Genomic DNA, 21,770 nt, shown 5'->3' on the forward strand with positions numbered 1-21,770 from the left:
GTTTTGAATTGCACCCTCTGTCCCCACCAATGATTGCCAAGAGCGAGAAACCTGTAATAAGTAAAGTTGTGGCCAATTCTTCCCAGCATGTTTATCTGTGTCATCCTTCTCCCCTCCTCCCACAAGGGCTGGTCCCCACTCCAGGCACAAGAGATACTTGATGGGATGACTGAGAATCAGCATAGAATAGTAGCTAAGAGCAGCAGACTCTAATATGGAGAACTGCGATTCCCTACTCCTCCATATGAAATCTGCTGGGTGTCCAAGGGCCAATCACAGTTCTCTCAGAACTATCTCAGCTCATGCACAGGCGGGCAATGGCAAGCCACCTTTGAACATCTTTTACCTTGAAAAGCCTATCATGTCAGCTGTGACTTGATGACACATACATACTGGGTAACTGCTTCTTTACACTGATATAGTGCTTAAATGGCAAATTTCCAGCTCTGTATGTGAACTGGAAACATTAAAATTAATACAGAAGGTTGTCTCTACCTCGAAAAGCAATATATTGTTACTGTTTGTTATTTAATATGGAATACCAAAATCAGTAAAATCCTTTACATGGCAAACATCATTATTTCCCTTATAGCTGGAAGAATTCACTTCAGCTTAAGTTTTGATCAGACTCTAGCACTTCATCCACATTCTTCTCCCTGGATTCTCTCAAAGGTAAGGATTTAAAAAGTGGCCTTACCTTAAATATTTCTTCTATCCTCTCTTCCCACTTATACTTCTTGTTTAGTAAAAGCTCCTGTCAAGAAAGCTGATACAAATAAATAGCCAAGACTTGCTCGTTCAACATATAATTTGATTAATGCAGCTAGCCAGTGAGTCTATGCAGAAGGAGGGGCTTGCTGTCAAAAAGACTCTGCACAAGGGAACAGTTAATACAGAAAAGGCAGATGTGCACCCCACGCGCATACATTCGCTCACCCACTCTTTCAAACACACACACTTATTCTTTTCAGTGTCTCTGTGCTTTCAGGTTTGAAGGCATATTCTCTCTCGCTCTGTTGCTCTCTTTGAGTGTGATATTTCTGCTTTAAAAAGTGAACAGCCTGGAACAAGCAAAGCTTGGATGATAAAACTGGAGCTGAGAAAGTTATTCTTCCTCCATATAACCAACAATGGATTGGACTACTAATATCACTTGGTGTGTTCACCAAATGGAAGAAGAAGCTGAATCACTAAGGAAATATTTTAACAGCACTGAGGACTACTTAGCCTTTTTATACGGCCCGAAACGAAGCCATCTGTTCTTGCCTATGACTTGGGTCTATGCTCTGATTTTCATCGTTGGAGTGTCCGGCAACCTCTTAGTCTGCTTGGTGATTCTCAAGCACAGGAACATGAAAACTCCCACTAACTACTATCTCTTCAGCCTGGCTGTTTCAGACCTGCTTGTCCTGCTCATTGGACTGCCCTTGGAAGTCTATGAAATGTGGAGCAACTACCCCTTCTTGTTTGGACTGGTTGGGTGCTATTTTAAGACTGCTCTTTTTGAGACTGTTTGCTTTGCCTCCATTCTGAGCGTCACCACGGTCAGTGTGGAAAGATATGTGGCCATTCTTCACCCCTTCCAAGCTAAGATGAAAAGCACAAGGCGGCGTGCTCTGAGGATCATCATTGCCCTATGGATCCTGTCTGTCCTCTTCTCTCTTCCCAACACCAGCATTCATGGCATCATGGTGCAGTATTTCCCAAACCATACAGAAGTCCCTGGCTCTGCTACATGCGCTGTGGTCAAGCCCATGTGGATCTACAACTGTATCATCCAAGTGACCTCTTTCCTCTTTTATGTTCTGCCCATGGGTGTCATCAGTGTACTTTATTGCCTGATGGGATTGAAAGTAAGTTTCGACTATATTATGACTGTCTCTGGATAACTTGTCTTAAACATTTATTTCATATTTTATCATTTATTTATTTATATATTTATTAAATGTATATCCTGCCCTATTCCGAAAGGCTCAGGGCAGGTTACAACATAAATCATCTCATCACTTATGTTGTTTTTTATTCATCTTTTCTGGCTCACTATTTCTCACAATGCACAATGAGAAAAAAGTTCATATTGCATGTGAAAGTAATATTTCAAATTCTTTACCCATAACACTGCACTACCAAATACTTAAAGACACCTATTTTGCCTGCCCTAAATATTACATGATACTATGTCACTTTTCAGCTGCATCTTAATCTAGTAACTCCAACTTTATTTCCATATTCTTTTTCACATTTAACAATATATCCACAAGTAGAGTATTAGAAATCAATATGTTCAAGCTGTTTCACCAATTTCTTTCAATGTGATTTTCAACATGCTTACTCAGAAATTCTTTACATGCTTAAAGAATCATTTCGCATTCCAAAGAGGTATGTTCAAAACCATGAATGTTACATTATTACAGGATGGTACATGTCAGAGCTTCCAGACATAGATAAAAAATAAGAGGAGAAAGAGAGCAACTCATCTCATATGTGGAAAATAGGCTATTAGTACTCTAATTTTGGAGATAAAAAATGCCAATCCACTTCAAAAATTTGTGAGGAGAACTGCATTCAGCCAATGCTGCAAAGATAAATTTCCAATCTATTCAACAGAATCATAGAGTTGTGCGCATTTTCTGCCTGAAAAATACATAGTTGGTCCTGCCAATTCTGGCAATATTTAGTTTTCCTAGTTTTTTAAATTTTTGATGAGTGGGCCTGGTATGATAGTAGCAACTGGGAACTGTGCTGGGCCTGGCAGCAGCAGAGATGTAAGGGAAAAGGACACTAAGAGGGGGAAGGGATCTCCCCATAATTATCATGGGGCCCCACTTATGTGCTGCAATTCACAAAAAGCAGAAATAAATGCTAGGACCCAATTTCTCCATGCATGTTTTCCTGCTGGCTGATAATGTGCTTTTCTATCTGTTAATGCTGTCAAGGGAAGCTGCTTCTAATTACCAACTGAATCCCTAATTTCCTTCCCTTTTTTTCCATGCACCACCTGCAACTTCTAAGTTCAGTGGAATTCGTGTCCATATAAAGATGCTTAGGAAAATGTATATGAAGTTGACAGAATTCTTCCTTTCTATAGGCTGCAGGAAGTCGTGGTGCATGCCTTGAAATGAAATTAGAGTACAACTGGTTCATACAAGTAATCCAGTTCTTCCCAGAGCTCTATAATAAAGCCACTTTCACATAAGTAGGCAGCAAGGGCAGCATCTCCTAATTAAAATATAACCAATGCTAACCCTGCTGCCTGGCCTGACTCTGAGCTGGTTGACTATACCTCATGTGCTGCCTGCCTTGACTCTGGCTTGTTCAGCCACACTCTGGCTCCTGCCTGCCTGCCTACAGCTCAAAGGTCTTTATTTGGGTTACCACCTGTCTCACTTCAAATGGCAGAGGGCACCAAGAGTAGGGACTCTAAAGATGACTGGAGGGTCAGGTAGGTTATTATGAGAGAAGAAGTTTCTTAAGTTGGAGGTTCTAAGTTGTATGGGCTTTTAAACATCAATACTAGCACAATGAATTCAGCCCATTGGCAGATTAGGAACTAGTGTTGTAGTATCCCCCTAGACCCGTGGTGGCGAACCTTTGGCACTCCAGATGTTATGGACTACAATTCCCATCAGCCCCTTCCAGCATGGCCAATTAGCCATGCTGGCAGGAAAGTATATCCATAATCCATCTGAATAAATTCCCTACGACCTAGACTATAGTACTCACTCAGGCACTGGTTCCCAGGTCCATTCAAAAGAGACAAGATGATCAAAACATTAGGAGCAATTCTTGCAACCATCAGCTTTAGCTAATGTCAGGGGTATAACAAGGGTGGGGAAAGGAAGAGTCTTGCCCTGGGCCCCATTGTCTGGGGGACCTCTGACTGCCACACTCCCCTGCTGCTTCCATAACTGCCACACACAAAAAAATCCTCTGGTTGCTTTTAACGTTAAAGCTAATTTTCTTCTAGCCAATTGGTGCTGCAGCCAGAGGGAGACTAGAAGTGGGGACAGGCCAGGGAGGGTGCTCTTTCCCTGCCTTGTCCCCCCTCCCCCTCCCCCCACCAGTCTCTTCCTGGCAACTCCTCACCTGGATTAACATTCATCTTAATTTTAAGATAACCAGAGGATTTTGAAATGGCTATGGCAAGGGGCAGGCAGCAGAGGGAGAAAAGTAGCCCTTGCCCCCGCCCCCCCCCCTGCAAAAAAAGCTTGTGTTGCTCTTGGTGTTGCCCACCTGGGTTTCACTGGTGTGGAGCTGTGGGTGCCTGGATGCCAATGTCTTTACCCTTTCTGACGGTTTAGGTGGCACATGTGTTGGTACAGCCTAGTACTGATTCCATACCCCATTCGCCTCCCCATTAGGATTGGGCTGTTACTGGCAGTAGACACAGACATTATTCAGCCTGTTTGCTTGTTTTGTTTTGCTTATTCTTGTTTATTGGTTTATTTATACAGTGAGGGTTTCAGAGTTATATACATTTTAAATAAATAAATATTTAAACAAATAAATGTTATTAAGTCATTCAGGATTTAGTATTCAGGATTTAGAACATGTTCTGAAATACAGCATTGCCATTTTACAGATGGCAAACCCTGACGCTGAATCTCCAGTTCAAAAGTGAATTGCCAAAATCATACCATTAAAAAAAACAACAAGCTCTTGGTATCTCATTTTGGTAGGCTGAGCAACAGACTTGGTAGAAGGGCTGGCAGACAGCCTGTGATCATAACCACCCCCTCCAGGAATGAAAAAAAAAAAGAAAGGAGGTGAAAAGGGTTGCATATTGATCTGGCACCTAAACCCATCGTCTTGCTCACACTCCTACTTCAGGCTGGATTTAGACCAAATAGCCAAAGGGCAGGCACAAGCTACAAGCTCATTCTCTGCTAGCTCAGTCACTGATCTCCACGCATCTACTGACCCTGTGTGTATAGAAGCTGCCTGCATTCTAACCTGATCAGGGATCACAGTGTAAACACAAAGGAGTGGAGGGAGAGCAGAAATGGAAGGCACAATTCACTTGCCCTCTTGTCTTCATTAAATTAACATGAGAATGTATTTTAAAAACTGCTATTAGTGGAAGGTACTAATAGTACTAAACATTTTGAGTTGCTATTTAGAGAAGAGTGTTGGTAATTTACCCTATTAGCCACCTATTAAGGGCACATCTGACTTAGTCATATCTAAGCCACACTGAAATCCCTGGAACTAGAGGACATGCACAGTTAAGTGCATGTTATTTACTTCAAATACATATTTACTGGTACTTCAAAAGAATTTTCTTTGTAAACAATAGAATTGACTTACAAGTAAAGATTCAAAGACTTGATCATTTTTCTTTCAATGGTTCCTGACACTAACTCAAATTTCATTATGACTTCTAATCTGACAGTATTCAGCAGGTTTGAATTCTTAAATAGAATACATAGTAAATTGCAACAGCTGTGCCCATAGGAAAAGAGACAATTTTAAAATTTGTTTGCTAATGCTAAATGTCATAGAGTTAATTACAATGTATAATTACAATGTATGATTATGTCTCTAGTATCTCAGTAGTATATAAGGCAGAAGAGGCATTTTCCTGTGGGTTATTTTTCATATATATTTCATGTCACAGAATAAATACTATGTGGCTTTTGCTAGAATAAATATTGCTGAGACAGAAAAATAGTCACTGAACTGTTCAAGCAAATTTAAAAGAGATTAGTTGTTTGGCATGCTTCAGTATTAAATACAAAAAAGAATTAAAATACTTTTATATGGAATAGATTTCTTAATAGAAGAATCTGATCAGCTGATAAATGACAGCAGTGACCAGATAACCACAATTTAAGAACTCTTAAACAGCTTATATGGTGCAATAAATTATATAGCATAAAATGGAAGAAAAATTAAGGCAAAGCCCTGAGAAGTCACAGGAAACATCTATTGCACTGCCAGTAAGGAGTATTATCTTTGTTTCTTCTTAGATATGAAACAAATCTTTATTGCACATCAGTGTTTCTCAGTCTAGCATCTATGGAACCCTCACCATATGCAAGGGTACTCCAAAGGGTCCATGAGTTCTTTTGCCAGGGCTCATTCCGCACATGCAGAATAATGCACTTTCAAACTGCTTTCAGTGCTCTTTGAAGCTGTGCGGAATGGCAAAATCCACTTGCAAACAGTTATGAAAGTGGTTTGAAAACGCATTATTTTACATGTGCGGAAGGGGCCAGGGAGAGAGGGTAAGCTAACAAAACGTATTTTCTGGAAATTGGGGCAGGGACTCTGTTTTGGGGAAAGGAGACAGAATCAGGTTTCCTTTTTAAAATATAGGAGATATTGCTGACCACTATCACCTCACAACACTATCCAAAAGAAAACCTTGACCACTTGTTGAAACCTAATAGTTTTTTGATAGGACTTTGTAATGATGGCACCAAGGGGCTATAATCCTAGTTCAGTCACCATAGTTACTTTCTTTATAAAACTGAGCTGGTTTTTACTCTATTTTGCAATGCAACAGATGTCACCATAGAGACAGTGAGAAGGCACTGCAACCAGAGACACTTATAACAATGCTGATTTTAAAAAAATCAGACCTTTCAGTTTTGTATGATGTTGTGTGTGTGTGTTTGTTTGAGTGTGTGTTTATGTGTGTTTCAATCTAATTCTGTGAATAATCCAGACATTTTTTCCAGGATTCTTCTCATTCTTGTTCAGATAGCCTTTCACTAGAAGTTGTTACCAGTAATGAAATCTCTTGCTCATTCTGGTACAAAGAAAACTTCAGTCAGGGTCTTTTGAGTTGTGGCTTTATGCAACTGGTTATTTCTGAGACCTGACCTTGGCTGGGTGCAAAAAATGTAACATTTTATATAAATGTTACTGAGCCAAAGCTTCTCGTCATGGTTCTCACTGTATTGCTTCAAGGACATGAGAAGAGGGAAGATCCACTAAAAATCAAAATGGATTTAAAATGTATTGCTAACATTTTGGAACCACTGGGCTACATACAATATTCCACACTTAACAAATAGCTGAAATCATGTCAAAATGACAAGGAGGCTTGTTCTTGTAACCAGCAATTAAAACACTAACCTCTGCAAAACAAACACAGATGTTCCCATCTGTCACGAAGAATCAATCATCTTAGTCAGTAAATACAAAGACTCCTGCTTTTCTCTCATGGATTCCACTAAACATTATAATTGGGAAAGATGGATGATAGATATGGCCATGGTGACCCAAGCTAGCAAAAAATTAGTCGTGATTAAGATTGATTTCTAGTACCAAATTACAAGGTATCAAACCACTTTGCAATCAGTTGGATTTACTGTCTGGTAACTGGTTTGCAACAGCCCAGCTATGAGATCATAAACCTGTTTCCAGCTTCACAAAGAAATTGCAAACATCCACACCCTAATTTCATCAGTGAGCCAACTAAATCACCCTATTCTTCCACAAAATTAACTCAATCTGAAGGTCCACATTTGGACTATTAATGGTTGTCAGACCTCTGGAGTTTCTCTGTTTTAAACAGTCCAAGCTCAACTAGACTTGGAATGTCCCTGTTTTTTATTTCATCAGCACAGCCCAAAACTCATCAAGGTTTAGGTGGTTCCAGGTCATAATCCAATCAAATAATTTCTAACAGCATTGTCCATGCCTGGGAATGGAACTTTGCTTTGTCTCAGAAAGACTGCCCCCTCTGCCCACTGAAGAATACCGCAATGACTTCCTGTCCTCTTGTGCTACTCTCTGTCTCAGCTTTTCCAGGGGAGTGAAGAGCTTCAAATGAATGCTGGTGTCCACTCCAGCATTCAGTTGAAGCTCTCCCTGCCACAGTTTCCCAGGTCTAAGTAGACTTAGAGATCACAGAGCTTCAACTGAATGCTGAACTTCAGTCCAGCATTCATTTGAAGCTCTCCTTACCCCACCCCTCTGCTGTTTCCTAAGTCCATGTGGACTTGAGAAACAATGGAAAGAGAGCACAATCTTTTTTATTTTGTAATATCTGGGTTCTGGTTTTAGGAGCCTGACAATTTTCAGTAAAAAACTGAATAAATGTCCAGGTTTTTAAAAACCAAACCTGAAATTACCAAATAAAAAAAATTGTGTTCACCTCTATTTATTCTTGCTTATTTCTGTACTAAAACTTATGTTCATGGCTTCAAAAAAGACACATAACTAGTGATTCATAAAGACAGGACAGAAGAAATTTTTTTTGACTTGAATTTCAGAAATATCATTCATCTTGAACCATTGTTTTCATGATTTATCCAAACTTTTTGTCCACCTATTGCCAGCTGAAGGGAGATCAGTCTTTGGATACAGATGAAATGGGAATGAATGTTCAAAGACCTTCCAGAAAGTCCGTTACCAAGATGCTATGTAAGTAGTGCTATGAAGTTTCACAAGAATGTATAAAGACCAAGACCAATGGTGGGGGAGGGCCATTTGCCCTGGGCCTTAAGCCCAAAATCTAAACACATTCATTTTTTTCACATTTAACAAGTTTGTAACTTGTCTTTTTTATCTCTGGTGTTGTTTTCATGTGTCAATTTGCTAATTTTTAAAAAATGTTATATCCTGGGGCCTTTATTTTTTATTTTTATTCTTCTCTTACTCATTTTTTTTACTCTTTTCTTATTTTGATATCTGATGTTTTCATGTGTCATTATGCTGTTTTGTTGTTGGGGCATTCATTTTTGCGCTTATTCTGAAAATAAGATTAGAAACTTATGGAGTATTCAGTACATCAGCAATGAAAATGAAGGTATACGTCTGTCTGCTCATCTTAGCAGTTTATTTCAGCATATTTAATTATATCCCACTAATTCATGACTGCTAACAAAATTAATAAAATATAGTAACTAAAAATACAATTCCTGTTTAGTTACGTCTACCCACAAGATTGCTACCAAAATGAAAAGGATTGATTTTGCTTTCAGATTATATTCATATTCAGACTCTGGTGAACTTTTAGGGAAAAATATTTCAAAAAGTGTGTCGCAGACTACAATAATTCAATAGCAGCTCTATGTGGCCTAGAAAGCTATTCAAGTTCATCTTTGGGAAAGAGTTATGCAGTATCCCAATTCATAGGGCATGGTTACCATTTTGAACTGTATCTGTAGAGGATGAGTTACCTACTCTCCTTAAACGTGGGTTTGGATTTTGAATCTCTACACGACTCAGAAAAAAAAGGCAATTTCTTTAAAACAAGTTCTTAAAGTTTATTGAACTCGGCATCATTCAACAAACGATAGTCAGGTGGCATATTATGCATACAATTAGCTGAATAAGAGCAAACAGAGACAAAATAACTGAACCTACTAAAATCAAAATGTAAAACTTCTCCATTGCTTAGCAGGCAAAAAGAAAAGAGACAAACAGTTCTCATAATTCAATAGACAGCCTCTAGCCAGCATGAGGTAGCATTGTGTATATTGGGAGTGAAAAGGGAGGGGGGAAGCAAGGAAAAAGGGTGCCTCTCTTACAATATGGAAAAGCAGATATAGGGGAATTGCACATCAGGTGATCTTAGTGAACCAATCACAACGTGGTGCCAATTAACTAAAGCAGGTGATGTAAATCTTCATTCTTATCAGGTGTTGTGGCTGAAAGTTTATTGAAGTTCCAACCGTTAGCAAAACTTTGTGCAGCTGGGCCAAGACCTTCAATTGACTGTTACTCGGTACCAGGATGGGAAAGCTGGTGGGAAGCCAAAGATAGGCAATTATTTTCAAGAACTATTTTTTGGATTCACAACAAAGGGGCCAACAAGGCTGTGGTAGTGATGTTGAACTGTTACAAAGTTCACTAGTAACGGTTACATTAATAACTGCATACAAAATGGCGATGGTTAAGCTAACATAGCCACTCTCTCTAGAGTTTCCAACTAGGAAACACTCATAAAAACCCCAGAGCGCTGATGTAATGTGTTCCTAATTGCTATCTTGTTAACAGTATATTCCAAAAAGTTTTCAAAGCAACATCTCACAGATCAAATCTCACTTCAAAGCATAGGGAAACTGATCAGATTTCCTGCACCATGTCCCACTCACAGTTGTTCAACAAAGCATTTGTTTTATACTATGGTAACTGCAAATAACATTCTTTTTACCATAATATCTGCCACAGCATAGGTCTTGTGAACAAATCTTTGCTTAGTGCTACTAGGTGTTACGATTCAGTTTTTCCTTCCTTCAGTTTTTCCTTTCCTTGTAAAAGTCAATCCAAGGCCTTTTTGCATCCAGATGTGCAGAGGTTCTGTCTGGTGAATAACCGCAGGACACGTCTTGGAATTAAATTGGGCCGCAGTCCTTTATTGAGGCAGATGGTGGGCTAGCAAAAGGAGTGCATTCGTTTTGTGGCTGGTCAGCACCCCCGGCTGACCCCAGCACCACACCCCTATCCATATTGGGGAGGACAGGAGGTACTGGGCCACCTGGGCACCTGCCCGCTGTGGCCCCCTTCCTGCTGGGGTGTCAGGCTTGAATTGAAGAGGCCTCCACGGCATGCACCCACCCCACCCCAAGCCTCTTATGGAAGCCCCCAACCACGGGGAGGACCGGTGCACAAGCTCAGCCTAAAGATGCGCTCCTCTGCCCAAACAAAGTGAGCAGCACAAAACCCTGCCAAATAGGGAGGGAGGGTGGGTCAATTTGCTCCAGGCATCGAATAAGGCTGGAGCAACCGCATGCTGCCTAATATATAGGGAGCGTGCTCCACCCCTAACACTCGTGTGCATCACACAATCAGGCCGGGTGTGGCTCAGCCAAACAGCCAGCCCAGGGCATGCATGCTCACTGCTCCGGAGCTCACTATGTGCCCTGACCCCTGTCGCAATTATAGCCCAGTTGATTCTGGGGCTGTTATTAATTATCTATAAGACAATACCAATGAATGTAAGAACTGACCCTTTCATGCTGTACAAATTGATATCTATATATCTCTTAATATTCAAATATCTGTGAATGAACTAGACACACATGCAGTTTTGTTCTACAACCCCTTGATTTGGAACAGATATACAGGCACAGGACTGATCATCTCAAATGTGCACAATGTAATCAAATTCCCATAACTGTCAAATTTATACTTCCCACCAAAGCCTTCAGTGGCATTATTAATACCAATGGCTTATTTAAAGTTTACTTGTTCACAGTGGAGTGCTCAAGAGATCTTGCAAAATCAATACAAGTCTTTTATCTCAATAAAAAATCCATGGCTCCCACAGATCACTAGAAAATATACAGGTGCTGTATTACACTTCTTGTTGTAAATTAATTCTACCATGTGTGAGCAGAGCATAAAGGAGAAAAACAAATATTATAAAATACAATTATATGATATTTCCATTTGATGATGTGGGAAGCCATCTGGAGCATTCAGTTACTTTATTGAATCACCAAGTTGAAGACGATGGAATGGCAATTATGTTTTGCTTCCCACTCTCTCTTCTCTGTGACAGTTGTCCTAGTGATCATATTTGCTATCTGCTGGGCTCCATTCCACACAGACCGACTTTTCTACAGCTTTGTTGTACATTGGACAGAATCACTGGCCAGGATATTCAACTTAATCCATGTAGTGTCAGGTAAGTCTTTCTTATCAGAATTCGACCATCAACAGTGTAATCCTAAACAGAATTATACATTTGTAGAAGAATTAGAAGAAGAATAAGGATTAGAAGAACATAAGGGCTTAGAAGAATATAAGGATTGTATTACAAATCAACCAAACTAGAATGAAAAATATGATTGTTTGATTTGATCATTCTCCTAGAGTGGCCTCCAATAAATTAACAGATGGATTTGAAACATGCTCACTCTGAAATTTGCAGAAAAATCACTTAAAAATATTAAATACACAGCACTCTGATCATCACAGCATGCTGCAGAGTAGGTACCAGTGTCCCAGAGGAGGAGCTGACTAACAAACGGTATAAACGATAATCCCATATCATAATGACATTGTAAAATAATCAGTGGAAAAACCTGGGTGCTTCTTCTTTGCCAGATTTGCCACTATTATTTGATAGCTGCAGCAAAGTTATTCTTTCTCTTAATTGTTTTTCCTTGCTATTGGGTCATTTGACTTTTTTCAATGCTACTGTAATGTATATTATTTCATTTTTTATTTTTGGTATAGCAAAAGCAAATGCCTTTAATGAGGTTGCAAAAGGTATCCAATATATCTTGTTTCAGTCAGCTGGGGTTTGCACAGCATGTTTAAATTATTAACTGGGCTTCTCTCTCTATTCTCCCTCCTTCACGGTCAGCCAAGAAATTCACCTCCGTTTTTTCTCTTGACTCTTCCCTTCCTCCCAAGGGAGGATATTCACCCCCTACTAAGGGGGGGTGCTGGAATTCACAGATGCTTCACGGACCAAAGCTAGAAGCGTCCGAAGGTAGCCATATCCCAACCGGAAGTCTCTATTTCTACCTCCTTGTTCCTTTATTTATTTTTTCTTCTAGGTGTTTTCTTCTATCTGAGTTCTGCTGTGAACCCTATAATCTACAATCTACTGTCCAGGCGATTCAGAATGGCATTCCTCAGTGTCATCTTTCCCCATTGCAAACACTGGCAACTCAGACACACTGCTAGTCACCTCCAACCCCAGAGGAGCATCTTCATGCTGGTGGATCGCAACACAGTGGGATCTGCTGAAGACAGAAGTCTACCATGCATGTACAGATCATCTGTCTGTAGTTCTCACCTTTCTACTGGCCTGTGATTATAGTGCTTTTCATACAACATCTCAGATGTGCAGCCATTTATCCATGAACAGTTGCTACACAGCTGGGAGAAGAGACAATGTGGATAGTTCTGACTTTTGTTGGTCTATCTGAAGGACTTATGAGCACTCATTAACAACCCCAGTGATCAAGTCCTGTTCATGTATGTGGGACATTTAAATGTTCTCCCACCTGCTTGGGAAGTTGCCATGGTCAGAATAATTATACTCGTGTATAAGCCGACCCGCATATAAGCCGAGGCACCCAATTTTACCTCAAAAAACTGGGACATTTTATTGACTCGCGTATAAGCCGAGGGTGGGAAAGATCCATCAGGAGGCAGGGTGCTGAGCCAGGAAAGGAGCCACAGCTGGAGGAAAGGAGCACTCCAGAAGCCTTTGGGATGCTTTTTAGGGAGGGGCGAGGTGGGCGCGCATGGGTCTGGGCAGAGGGAAAGTGGCTGAAGGCAGGAGAAAGTGAAGCAGAGAATGCCTTGTCCCCCTCTCTAACTCACGCTTTCTTTTTTGCAGGCTCTAAGTTTAAGGCGTGGTTTCAGGAAAGCTGCCGGCTTTCTTTCTTGCAGGCTCTAAGTCTACAGGAAAGCTGCCGCTCGGGGCAGCCTGTTCTATGGTTTTCTTAAAAGGGCAATGCTGACAACAGCAAGGAAGAACAGTGAGCAGTTCTTCACCTTAAATACAAAACCAATGGCTTTTCTGAAACTAGATTGTAAGGCAATGTCTCACACATTCAATCTGTGAATTGGGTCCTCCATTTCACTTGTCTCATCTCTATAATGGGATAATCTCTAGATACCTAAAAGGCAGCAATAGTATATCCTGAGAACATGAAGTATACATTATTAATAAATGCCATAGACAAGATTAGCTTTAGATATCTTGTGGATAGATTTAGACATGCTTGGAGTTGAAAGTGATATGAAGCCATTTTTTTCCAACATATTTTGAAGAACAAACTGAAAAGTGCTTCAAACCAAGACAGGATAAGAATTGAGGTGTTTGGAGGGATAGATTATAAAATACTTCTGAAGCATAACCTACTAGATGCTGTCTTTTAAGCATTAGTCCAATGATGACTGAAGTTGCTTAAGATAATGGTTGTATAACATTCTTTGAAATATTGGATCCACATTTTTTGAATTGCATTGTGAAGATCGAGTTTGCCAATGTACAGTGTTTATTGGAAGTCAGACCTATGCTTTAGTTTGGAGAAGGTCAAAGCTCACGCTTATTTAGTTCTTCTGATTTGCAGAATTATTATAGCCATCTACAGTCTAATGAATGCTGATTTCCCAATAGGATGGGGCTGGGGCAAGGCAAAATAGTTGAGGGCACCAATTCAGTTACTGTCTTACTGCAAAAGGGTAGTCATATTAGTCTGTTGCAGCCAAAATAAACTGGAGTGTTGTGGCACTTTAAAGGATGGCAACGTTTTATCACAGCATAAATTCTGTGGAGTAGAGCCAACCTGTATGGAATCCTAACTTTCCTTTGGTTGTCCATGGAAAATTTGCCCCCACCCCCACCCAAAAGCAAGCAAAGTGAGGATCAGTTCATTCCTTTTGAGTAACTAGGCTCTCCATCATAAAAGCTTATGATGAAATAACATTAATTTTTTCTTCCAGCTCCAGAAACTCCCATGTATGTTGTCTTGTTTCTTTGACCATATTAAGACAGTTCTTAAGATAAACTAGTGTCGGACAGCATGGAGCACCAATCATATCCCTGGAAATGAATAAGTTGCAGAGAGTATGTTACGAACATCTCTAACTTTTGTAGAAAACTATACTTCACAGGACTTCTGGGAGGAACAGATGATAAACCAAGGACAGTCTGAGCAACAGATATTCCCTGAGATCTGCAGCTATGCTGGGTCAATGGAATTCATTGCTGACATCAGTTTTAAATGCGAGACAAGCATGGACCTCAGCTAAAGATGGTAGGATGCTGGTTATGAGGACCGGCACTGGATACAGCAATCAAGTGTTCACCTGGATATGGCAATCAAGTGCTCAACCAAGTAGCTGTCTTGCAGATCTCTTCCACTGTAGCATCATTGGATAGAGCAGTGTTCTCTAACAGTGTTCCCTAACCCTAACCCTAACCCTAACCCTAACCCATCAACTTCTGTGCCTTGTAGGCCTCCTTGATGCAAGCTTTTAAGAAAGAACCGAGTGCAGTTGCTGACATCAGTCAGCAATCAAGTATTCACCTATAGTGAAATATATCTCTAGCAGCCAAAAAGACTACAGAATGCTGTTTAAATTCCATGGGGTTAGTATTTCCAGCAACCTGAATTGACCCATAGTCAGTGTAAATGAATTCAACATACTGCAAAGAAATTTATCTTCCTTGAATTTCTGTTCTCCTTCTCAAGATAGAATCATGTTGTTGAGTTTCTCAGCGATCGTCATGCCATCTACCTGCAACAAAATGTACTTCCCATGTGTTTCACAATGGAAGGGAATTAATGAATATTCTTGAAGTGATCATAAATCGCAGGTATATCTGAATATAGAAATATGCACATGAGCAACTTCTTGCACACATATATCTCATTTATGCATTACTTAGGATAAAGCAGAGACAGGATGAAATTTATTATATTCTGAATTTCTTCAACTCTATTTCTGTCCTCCAGTTGAGGAGGACTGAACATGATTGAAACAAATGCAATATGATGTTTTCCGATGATGTTCAATAACAGCGTACCTTTGAAAAGGTGCTTTGAATAGATGCTGCTTGGTCATTGAAAGCAAGAAAGAAACACTATGAAGCTTCCTGCATATACAGGCGAAGACTTCCCCCAAGTGGACAAACATGCACTTTCTATGATTTATATGCATGCCCATTTTAAAAAGTTCCTTCAAGAAGTCGTGAAAAGAATTAATATAATTCAGTGCATATGCTTGTGACCTAAGGGGAAAATGTGTCTCATTGTTATTTATGTAACTCTATACCCCCAAAATGTACATCCAGTTTACATGTCAATAAATGATCTTTATCAGCAGAAAAATAATGCATGCACCATTTATTATATTGATTAGATTCTCTTCTTTGAAAATCATGAAGTCCAACTAAGCAATTTCTTCACTGTGACCTTCTCTTTTGGTTGCATTGAAGTATGCAATAAAGATAAGCACTTATTTGCACAGATGTTGTTAATCAAAGGTCTATACAGTTACAAATCTTGGTACCCTATGAAGTCTCCCAAGACATGCAACTGATAAAACATTAGGATGGGGTTTGTCTTCTCAGATGTGTTCCATAAATTTACAAACAAAAAGATTATCTAAGGAGATTGATTAGCCAATAAGCAACAACATTCCTTTAATTAACCCTGGATCAGGAGGTCAGGAATAATGCAGAGACAGTAGGAATCCCACCACAAACCCATCCTGGGGTATTTGTCTCTTCAGTGTTGTAATCCAAGTCTTTTAGCTGTAATAAAACCATGGAGGATTCCTTTTTTGGGGGGTGGGGAGAAACAGGCAGATAATGTAAAAGTACATAAGGATCCACAAAAATAAATGAACTAATACAAAATTGATATGAGTAATACTTCTTACCAGAAAAACTGAATGACTAGACATGCCTAAAGCACATGTTTCAGGAATGCATCATGTGACTTATGCCAACAATTAGACACTGTACTCAGTCTTTTGCTAAAAAGTTGCTATGGTATCCATTATATCTTAAACATAATTTTTTTGCTGAATAAATCACAACATATAATAGTCCACCTGGAGTCCAAGTGGGAAAGGTGGATATAAATGGCATTAACAACAAAAACTTAAGATCCAAAAAAGTAGGTATAAACTTTAAGGAAATAATCCTGTTGCTTTTGCAAAACAGGGTGATCTAGCTCCTTGTTCCATACATTCCTGAATCTTTCCATATTTTATATATATATAAAAATTGAAATAAAATATTTATAGACAGATATTGTAGGGAACATTTTTTGCATCAGTTCTATCAGTGTTTAAAGGAGCACTCTGAGACACTTAGGGCCCAATCTAGATGGGGGGAAGAAATGACCTGTGGGAGTTGTGGAGGGCCACTCCAGGTCATATGCCCACCCCTCCAGCAAAAGAGGCACCTACTCCGGCAAGGAAAACAAAGATGTCAGCATGTAGGCACCGCACAGCTCTGCAATGGGTGGATTCAACTTTAGTCAGCTTCCACCAGGCTTTCAGCCTGGGAAAACCCTCCTCTGAGTTCACAGACTTACACCACTGGAAAGTGTGGTGTAAGCCTGTGTAGCCCATCAGGTTATTCAGGCAGCAAGAAGGTTTTTCAATTTCCCTCAGTTCTATGCTGCTTGATGCCCCTTTGCCACCTCCACCACTCCATCCCTGGATGCAGCGGAGCTCTCCCACCATGTGGATTGGGGCTGTTAGTGTCACAAGGCAATATCTGTGCACCAATAGATGTTGCAATTTTAAATATTGCCATTCAACAGAAGTTGACAAGTCATGTCTGGATCTCAGCTGAGAAAATGACATGAACTTATCATCATAGTCTAAAGAATTGCAAGTAACATATAAATAATACAAAGTATAATATTCCTTTTGAGCATATTTATTTTGCCTCATAAATGCAAATTTGCCCATCTGTTCAAATCCAAAGATATATCAGCAAATAGCTTGTTAAAATTTAGCATAATTGTTTGCATAATGGCTCTAGGAATCTACATTCTAAGATAAGTAATGACATTTGGGCACCACCAAAAATGTCCATAGTCAAATACATTCTTGTGATATATTGTTTCCCAGTGGCATCAACTCAGATTTGCCCAGTTAATTGAATATTCAGAAAAGTCTCTGAAGGTATTAATCATATCCATTGTTGAAGGAATGGAAGAATGAGGTTCTGAAATAAATAATAAAAAATCATATGTCTAAAGAATAATTTCACATTCCAAAGAATTATGTTCAAAACCATGAATGTTATATTATTACATGATGGTACATGTCAGAGCTTCCAGATGTAGATCAAAAATAAGAGGAGAAAGAGAGCAACTCATCTCATATGTGGAAAATAGACTGTTAGTACTCTAATTTTGGAGATAAAAAATTCCAATCCACTTCAAAAATTTGCTAGGAAAATGGAATTCAGCCAATGCTGCAAAGATAAATTTCCAATATATTTAATAGAATCATAGAGTTGGGTGCATTTTCTGCCTGAAAAATACATACTGGTAGTTATACAGCAGATCCTGCCAATTCTGGCAATATTTAGTTTTCCTAGTTTTTTAAATTTTTTGATGAGTTATCTTTGCAGCTATGCAGACACAAATTCAGGAATCCTAGCCACCTGGAAGACCCATCTTCCTCCCATTCAAAAGCACTGGGTAGACCTGCCTTCCATGGAATGTCAAGTAAGAAAAAACTAAGTCGGTGTAGTGGGCCTGGTAGTATAAGGTGACCAGATGGTCACCTTTGTGAACCGGGATGGGTGGCTGGCTGGCTGGCTGGCTGCGCGCGCATGCGCGCAGCTGCAGTAGTGCACTGCCTTCTGGGGTAGTGCACTGCCTTCTGGTAGTGCGCTGCCTTCAGGGAATCCTGCCCACCCTGTCACAGCTGGACGTCTGGTCAGCCTATGGTAGTAGCAACTGGGAGCTGTGCTGGGCGTGACAGCAGCAGGGATGTAAGGGGAAAGGACACTAAGAAGGGGGAAGGGATCTCCCCACAAGTATCATGGCGCCCCACTTATGTGTTGCAATTCACAAAAAGCAGAAATAAATGCTAGGTCCCAATTTCTCCATGCATGTTTTCCTGCTGGCTGATAGTGTGCTTTTCTGTCTGTTAATGCTGTCAAGGGAAGCTGCTTCTAATTACCAACTGAATCCCTAATTTCCTTCCCATTTTTTCCATCCACCACCTGCATCTTCTGATTAAACAACACATACATGGCATTTTCCAGTAAAAGAAAATCCTCATGCACTAAATTTTTTTCATCTGCTTCTTGATTGTACCTTTGAAAAGGACAGATTTGGGGGCTAATGGTTATGTTCTTGTTTTGAAAATCATAGAAAATTACAAGGCAGCAATGTTAGGCAAAAGAGAATAGAAAGTTCAGAAACCAAAACAAAAACCTGCAGAGAAAAGCAATCTCTCTTGGCATTTCTGTTTTTAAGAAGAGTTATAGAGAGAAATAGCCAGAAAACAAATATTAGAATGTTCCTTCTGGCAGAATGAGGGTCTCTGACCTCAAGAGAAAAAAAAGGTAGCCTAATGGGGAGGGGGGTGGGGAACTCCGCTGTAAGAAAAGCCAAGATGAATTTAACAGTGTGAAGAGCTACCAGTCTTATGTGCTCAGATTCAAGTATGAAGAACAGAGCCATTAAACAGAGTAGTCAGAGACTCAATTTACTGATCTTTTTGATCTACTAATGATCTCTCCTCTACAATGAAACTATTAGGCTGTTAAATATCACTCACATAATACTTGTCCACAACCACAGACGCATTCTCTCTCAATCTTTACTCTTTATTGTAATTCCTTTTCCCCTCTTTTCCTGTTATAGTTCCTGTGTTTTCTCTAAATCACCTGTGAGCTTTTGCATGCACAGCCATCTTGTTCACAAGACATTCCTTCGTAGTCCCTGACATCAACCCAAGAAATATGGTTATAGTATAGTTTGGTTTAAATCCACCTATAATCTACCTTTATAATCTGAATTGAGGGCATAATCCTCCCCAAAAGTTCAGTTAAAGTCCCATGGATTAGACAGATAAATATATGCTACAGGTTGTCAGGTGAGGCCTGACAACCAGTGAGAGCCTGGGGAGTGTGGGGTCATGGGAGGCAGCCATCAACAACAGTATGATGAGACTTCTGGGCAAACCCAGGAAGTGATGTCACACTTCTCATAGGCAATGCTACAGTAAAACCAGAGATTTTTCAGTAATTCCTTGAGGGATTGGTATCACTTCAGGGAATATTTGAAAGTGATGTCAGTCACCTATAGAAATCAAGGGCATATCTACAGAAAATGATGCTCAGGGCAAGAACTGAAATTGGGTCTTATATTTCCAGTCTGCCCTGGCAGGGCACACCCAATTGGCCCATCTAACTGAGGCAGCTGCAGGAGGGAAGAGAGGCAGACAGGTCAAAACTCCATTTTGAGACTGACAGAGGAAAAGGATATCAATAAGAATTTTTCAAAAAATTTCAAATATGCTAGCACCTTGAAAAGAAATTGCTGCTTGGACTTCTAAGTGATTATATAATGTTACATAGGGAAAATATGGCAGATTGAGTAATACACTATTCAAAAACATTTTGGTTTCCTTGTTACCTTTCTTGCTTCAGAAGCATAGCTACGTATCCTCTATTTGCTTAAAAATGTAAGTACATACAGTAAGAGTTATGGACACACCATACTGTTCAGGGTGTTTTTTTTTAGGGAGGAGGGGTATCAATTAGCAGCAGCAGAGAGTGTACAGGCTATCTTGGTCACATTATGAAATATTTAACTACTTTGAGTTAAAAGGATATTTAATAGTACAGGACATTATAAATACATTTTAAGAAAGTCACAAACACAAGTTCCATTACTAATGGAGCTGCTATCAAATTTATATTTTATAGAAGATGCTGAAAGTTACGAAAGCAAAATTGCCGCCCCATTTCTGTAATCTAATACTCCTCTGTGTATTTGAGGCCACTCTGCCCATCCCCCTGCCCCAGTTTTTGTCACCCTTCTGACTGTGAAGGTTTGCAGGCACCAGGCACTTCACATGATGATGCACTGTACTGCAAGCATTGCATTTTAGAATCTTTGAACCAACAATTACACAGAAACGGAGCCTATTGCTACCAATGATGCTTTCTTTCCAAAAGCATAAAAAGTACAAGTTAATGAGTAACCATTCACAGTACAAAGTGGGGCATGTGCCTTCATCTTTTATAAATTTCAGCTGTGGATCACATTCAAAAGCATACATTGAGACACAGGATGAATCCATGTGATTGTATCAAGCCAAGAATAATGGAAATTAGACTTCTATTTCTTAAAAAATTAGTGTTCCTTTAAAATAATAGATTTCTAATAATCCCTCCCCTAAATATTGTTGCCAACCCTTCAAAACTCAGAAAAGTTTGGTGGCAAAGATTTCTTCATTTTTCAGTTCTGTATCATCCACGGGCTTTGGTTCCTGATTTTGAGTTCTTCGCAAAGTTCTTTGTGTTCTTTGCACACCAGTACCAAACCATCCCTACACCTCTTTGCATTTCAGTAATCAAGTTGTTACAAATCCAGACTTTGCTCGTACTCCCCAGTACATTTTAGAGGCATGTAGCAAACTTGGATGCTTTATGATGGCAGGAAACAGAATACCTGGACTATGATAATATCTGTATAGACATTTGTACAAACATGCTGCAATGGACCCCCATACCTTCTTTCACTTCTTTTGGCAGGGAAATCACTTGCTAGCTTTCTGTTTGTTTGCCTGTGTTTGCTTATTACCTATATATATGGTTGATGTAAGGCTGATGATTGACCATTGTCTATATACAATAATCTGACTGTGATCGAAACTACATTTTTGCTAATATAAGCACCATATCAACTACTTTATTGTGTTTGCTAAACTTTTTGAAAGCATATTTTGCTGACAAAAATAATTTTAGTTGCATAGAGCAATATATGCAGGCTGATGCAAACATACCGGTAAGTATTTAGATATTTAGCCTCAACAAATGTTTTTGTTATTATTCTCATTTCTCTGAACATGGCAGAAGATGGAAGCTAGGGGCTAGGGATTCTCTGTCCCCAAAGGTGACTGGCAACCTAAACTTTGTGCACAAGGGACAGAAAGCTGAATATATTATTTGGCCTTTTCCACTGAATTATATGAGTAACAGAGGAACCATTCTAAGCTTGCCATTTGTCTTCTTTGACCACAATGCCTTCACTGAGAAAATGAGGAGTGGGAGAAAAATGGCACCTAAAGTGACATTGTAGGAATTTCCCCAGGTCTCTATGGTCTTCATTACAGAGATTAGGAAGGATTCC

General features: G+C 39.6%; 1 protein-coding gene across 1 annotated transcript; it reads left to right on the top strand.

Moving 5' to 3' along the window:
* Positions 1-1,073: 1,073 nt before the first annotated feature.
* NMUR2 (neuromedin U receptor 2) lies at positions 1,074-13,214 on the top strand. The gene is made up of 4 exons (XM_048491109.1): positions 1,074-1,853; positions 8,292-8,376; positions 11,462-11,587; positions 12,468-13,214. The coding sequence occupies exons 1-4, from the start codon at positions 1,131-1,133 to the stop codon at positions 12,725-12,727; spliced, it is 1,194 nt and encodes a 397-aa protein (XP_048347066.1). The 5' UTR covers positions 1,074-1,130; the 3' UTR covers positions 12,728-13,214.
* Positions 13,215-21,770: the final 8,556 nt, after the last annotated feature.

The sequence above is a fragment of the Sphaerodactylus townsendi genome, linkage group LG03 (assembly GCF_021028975.2).
Source record: "Sphaerodactylus townsendi isolate TG3544 linkage group LG03, MPM_Stown_v2.3, whole genome shotgun sequence".
Lineage (NCBI taxonomy): Eukaryota > Metazoa > Chordata > Lepidosauria > Squamata > Sphaerodactylidae > Sphaerodactylus > Sphaerodactylus townsendi.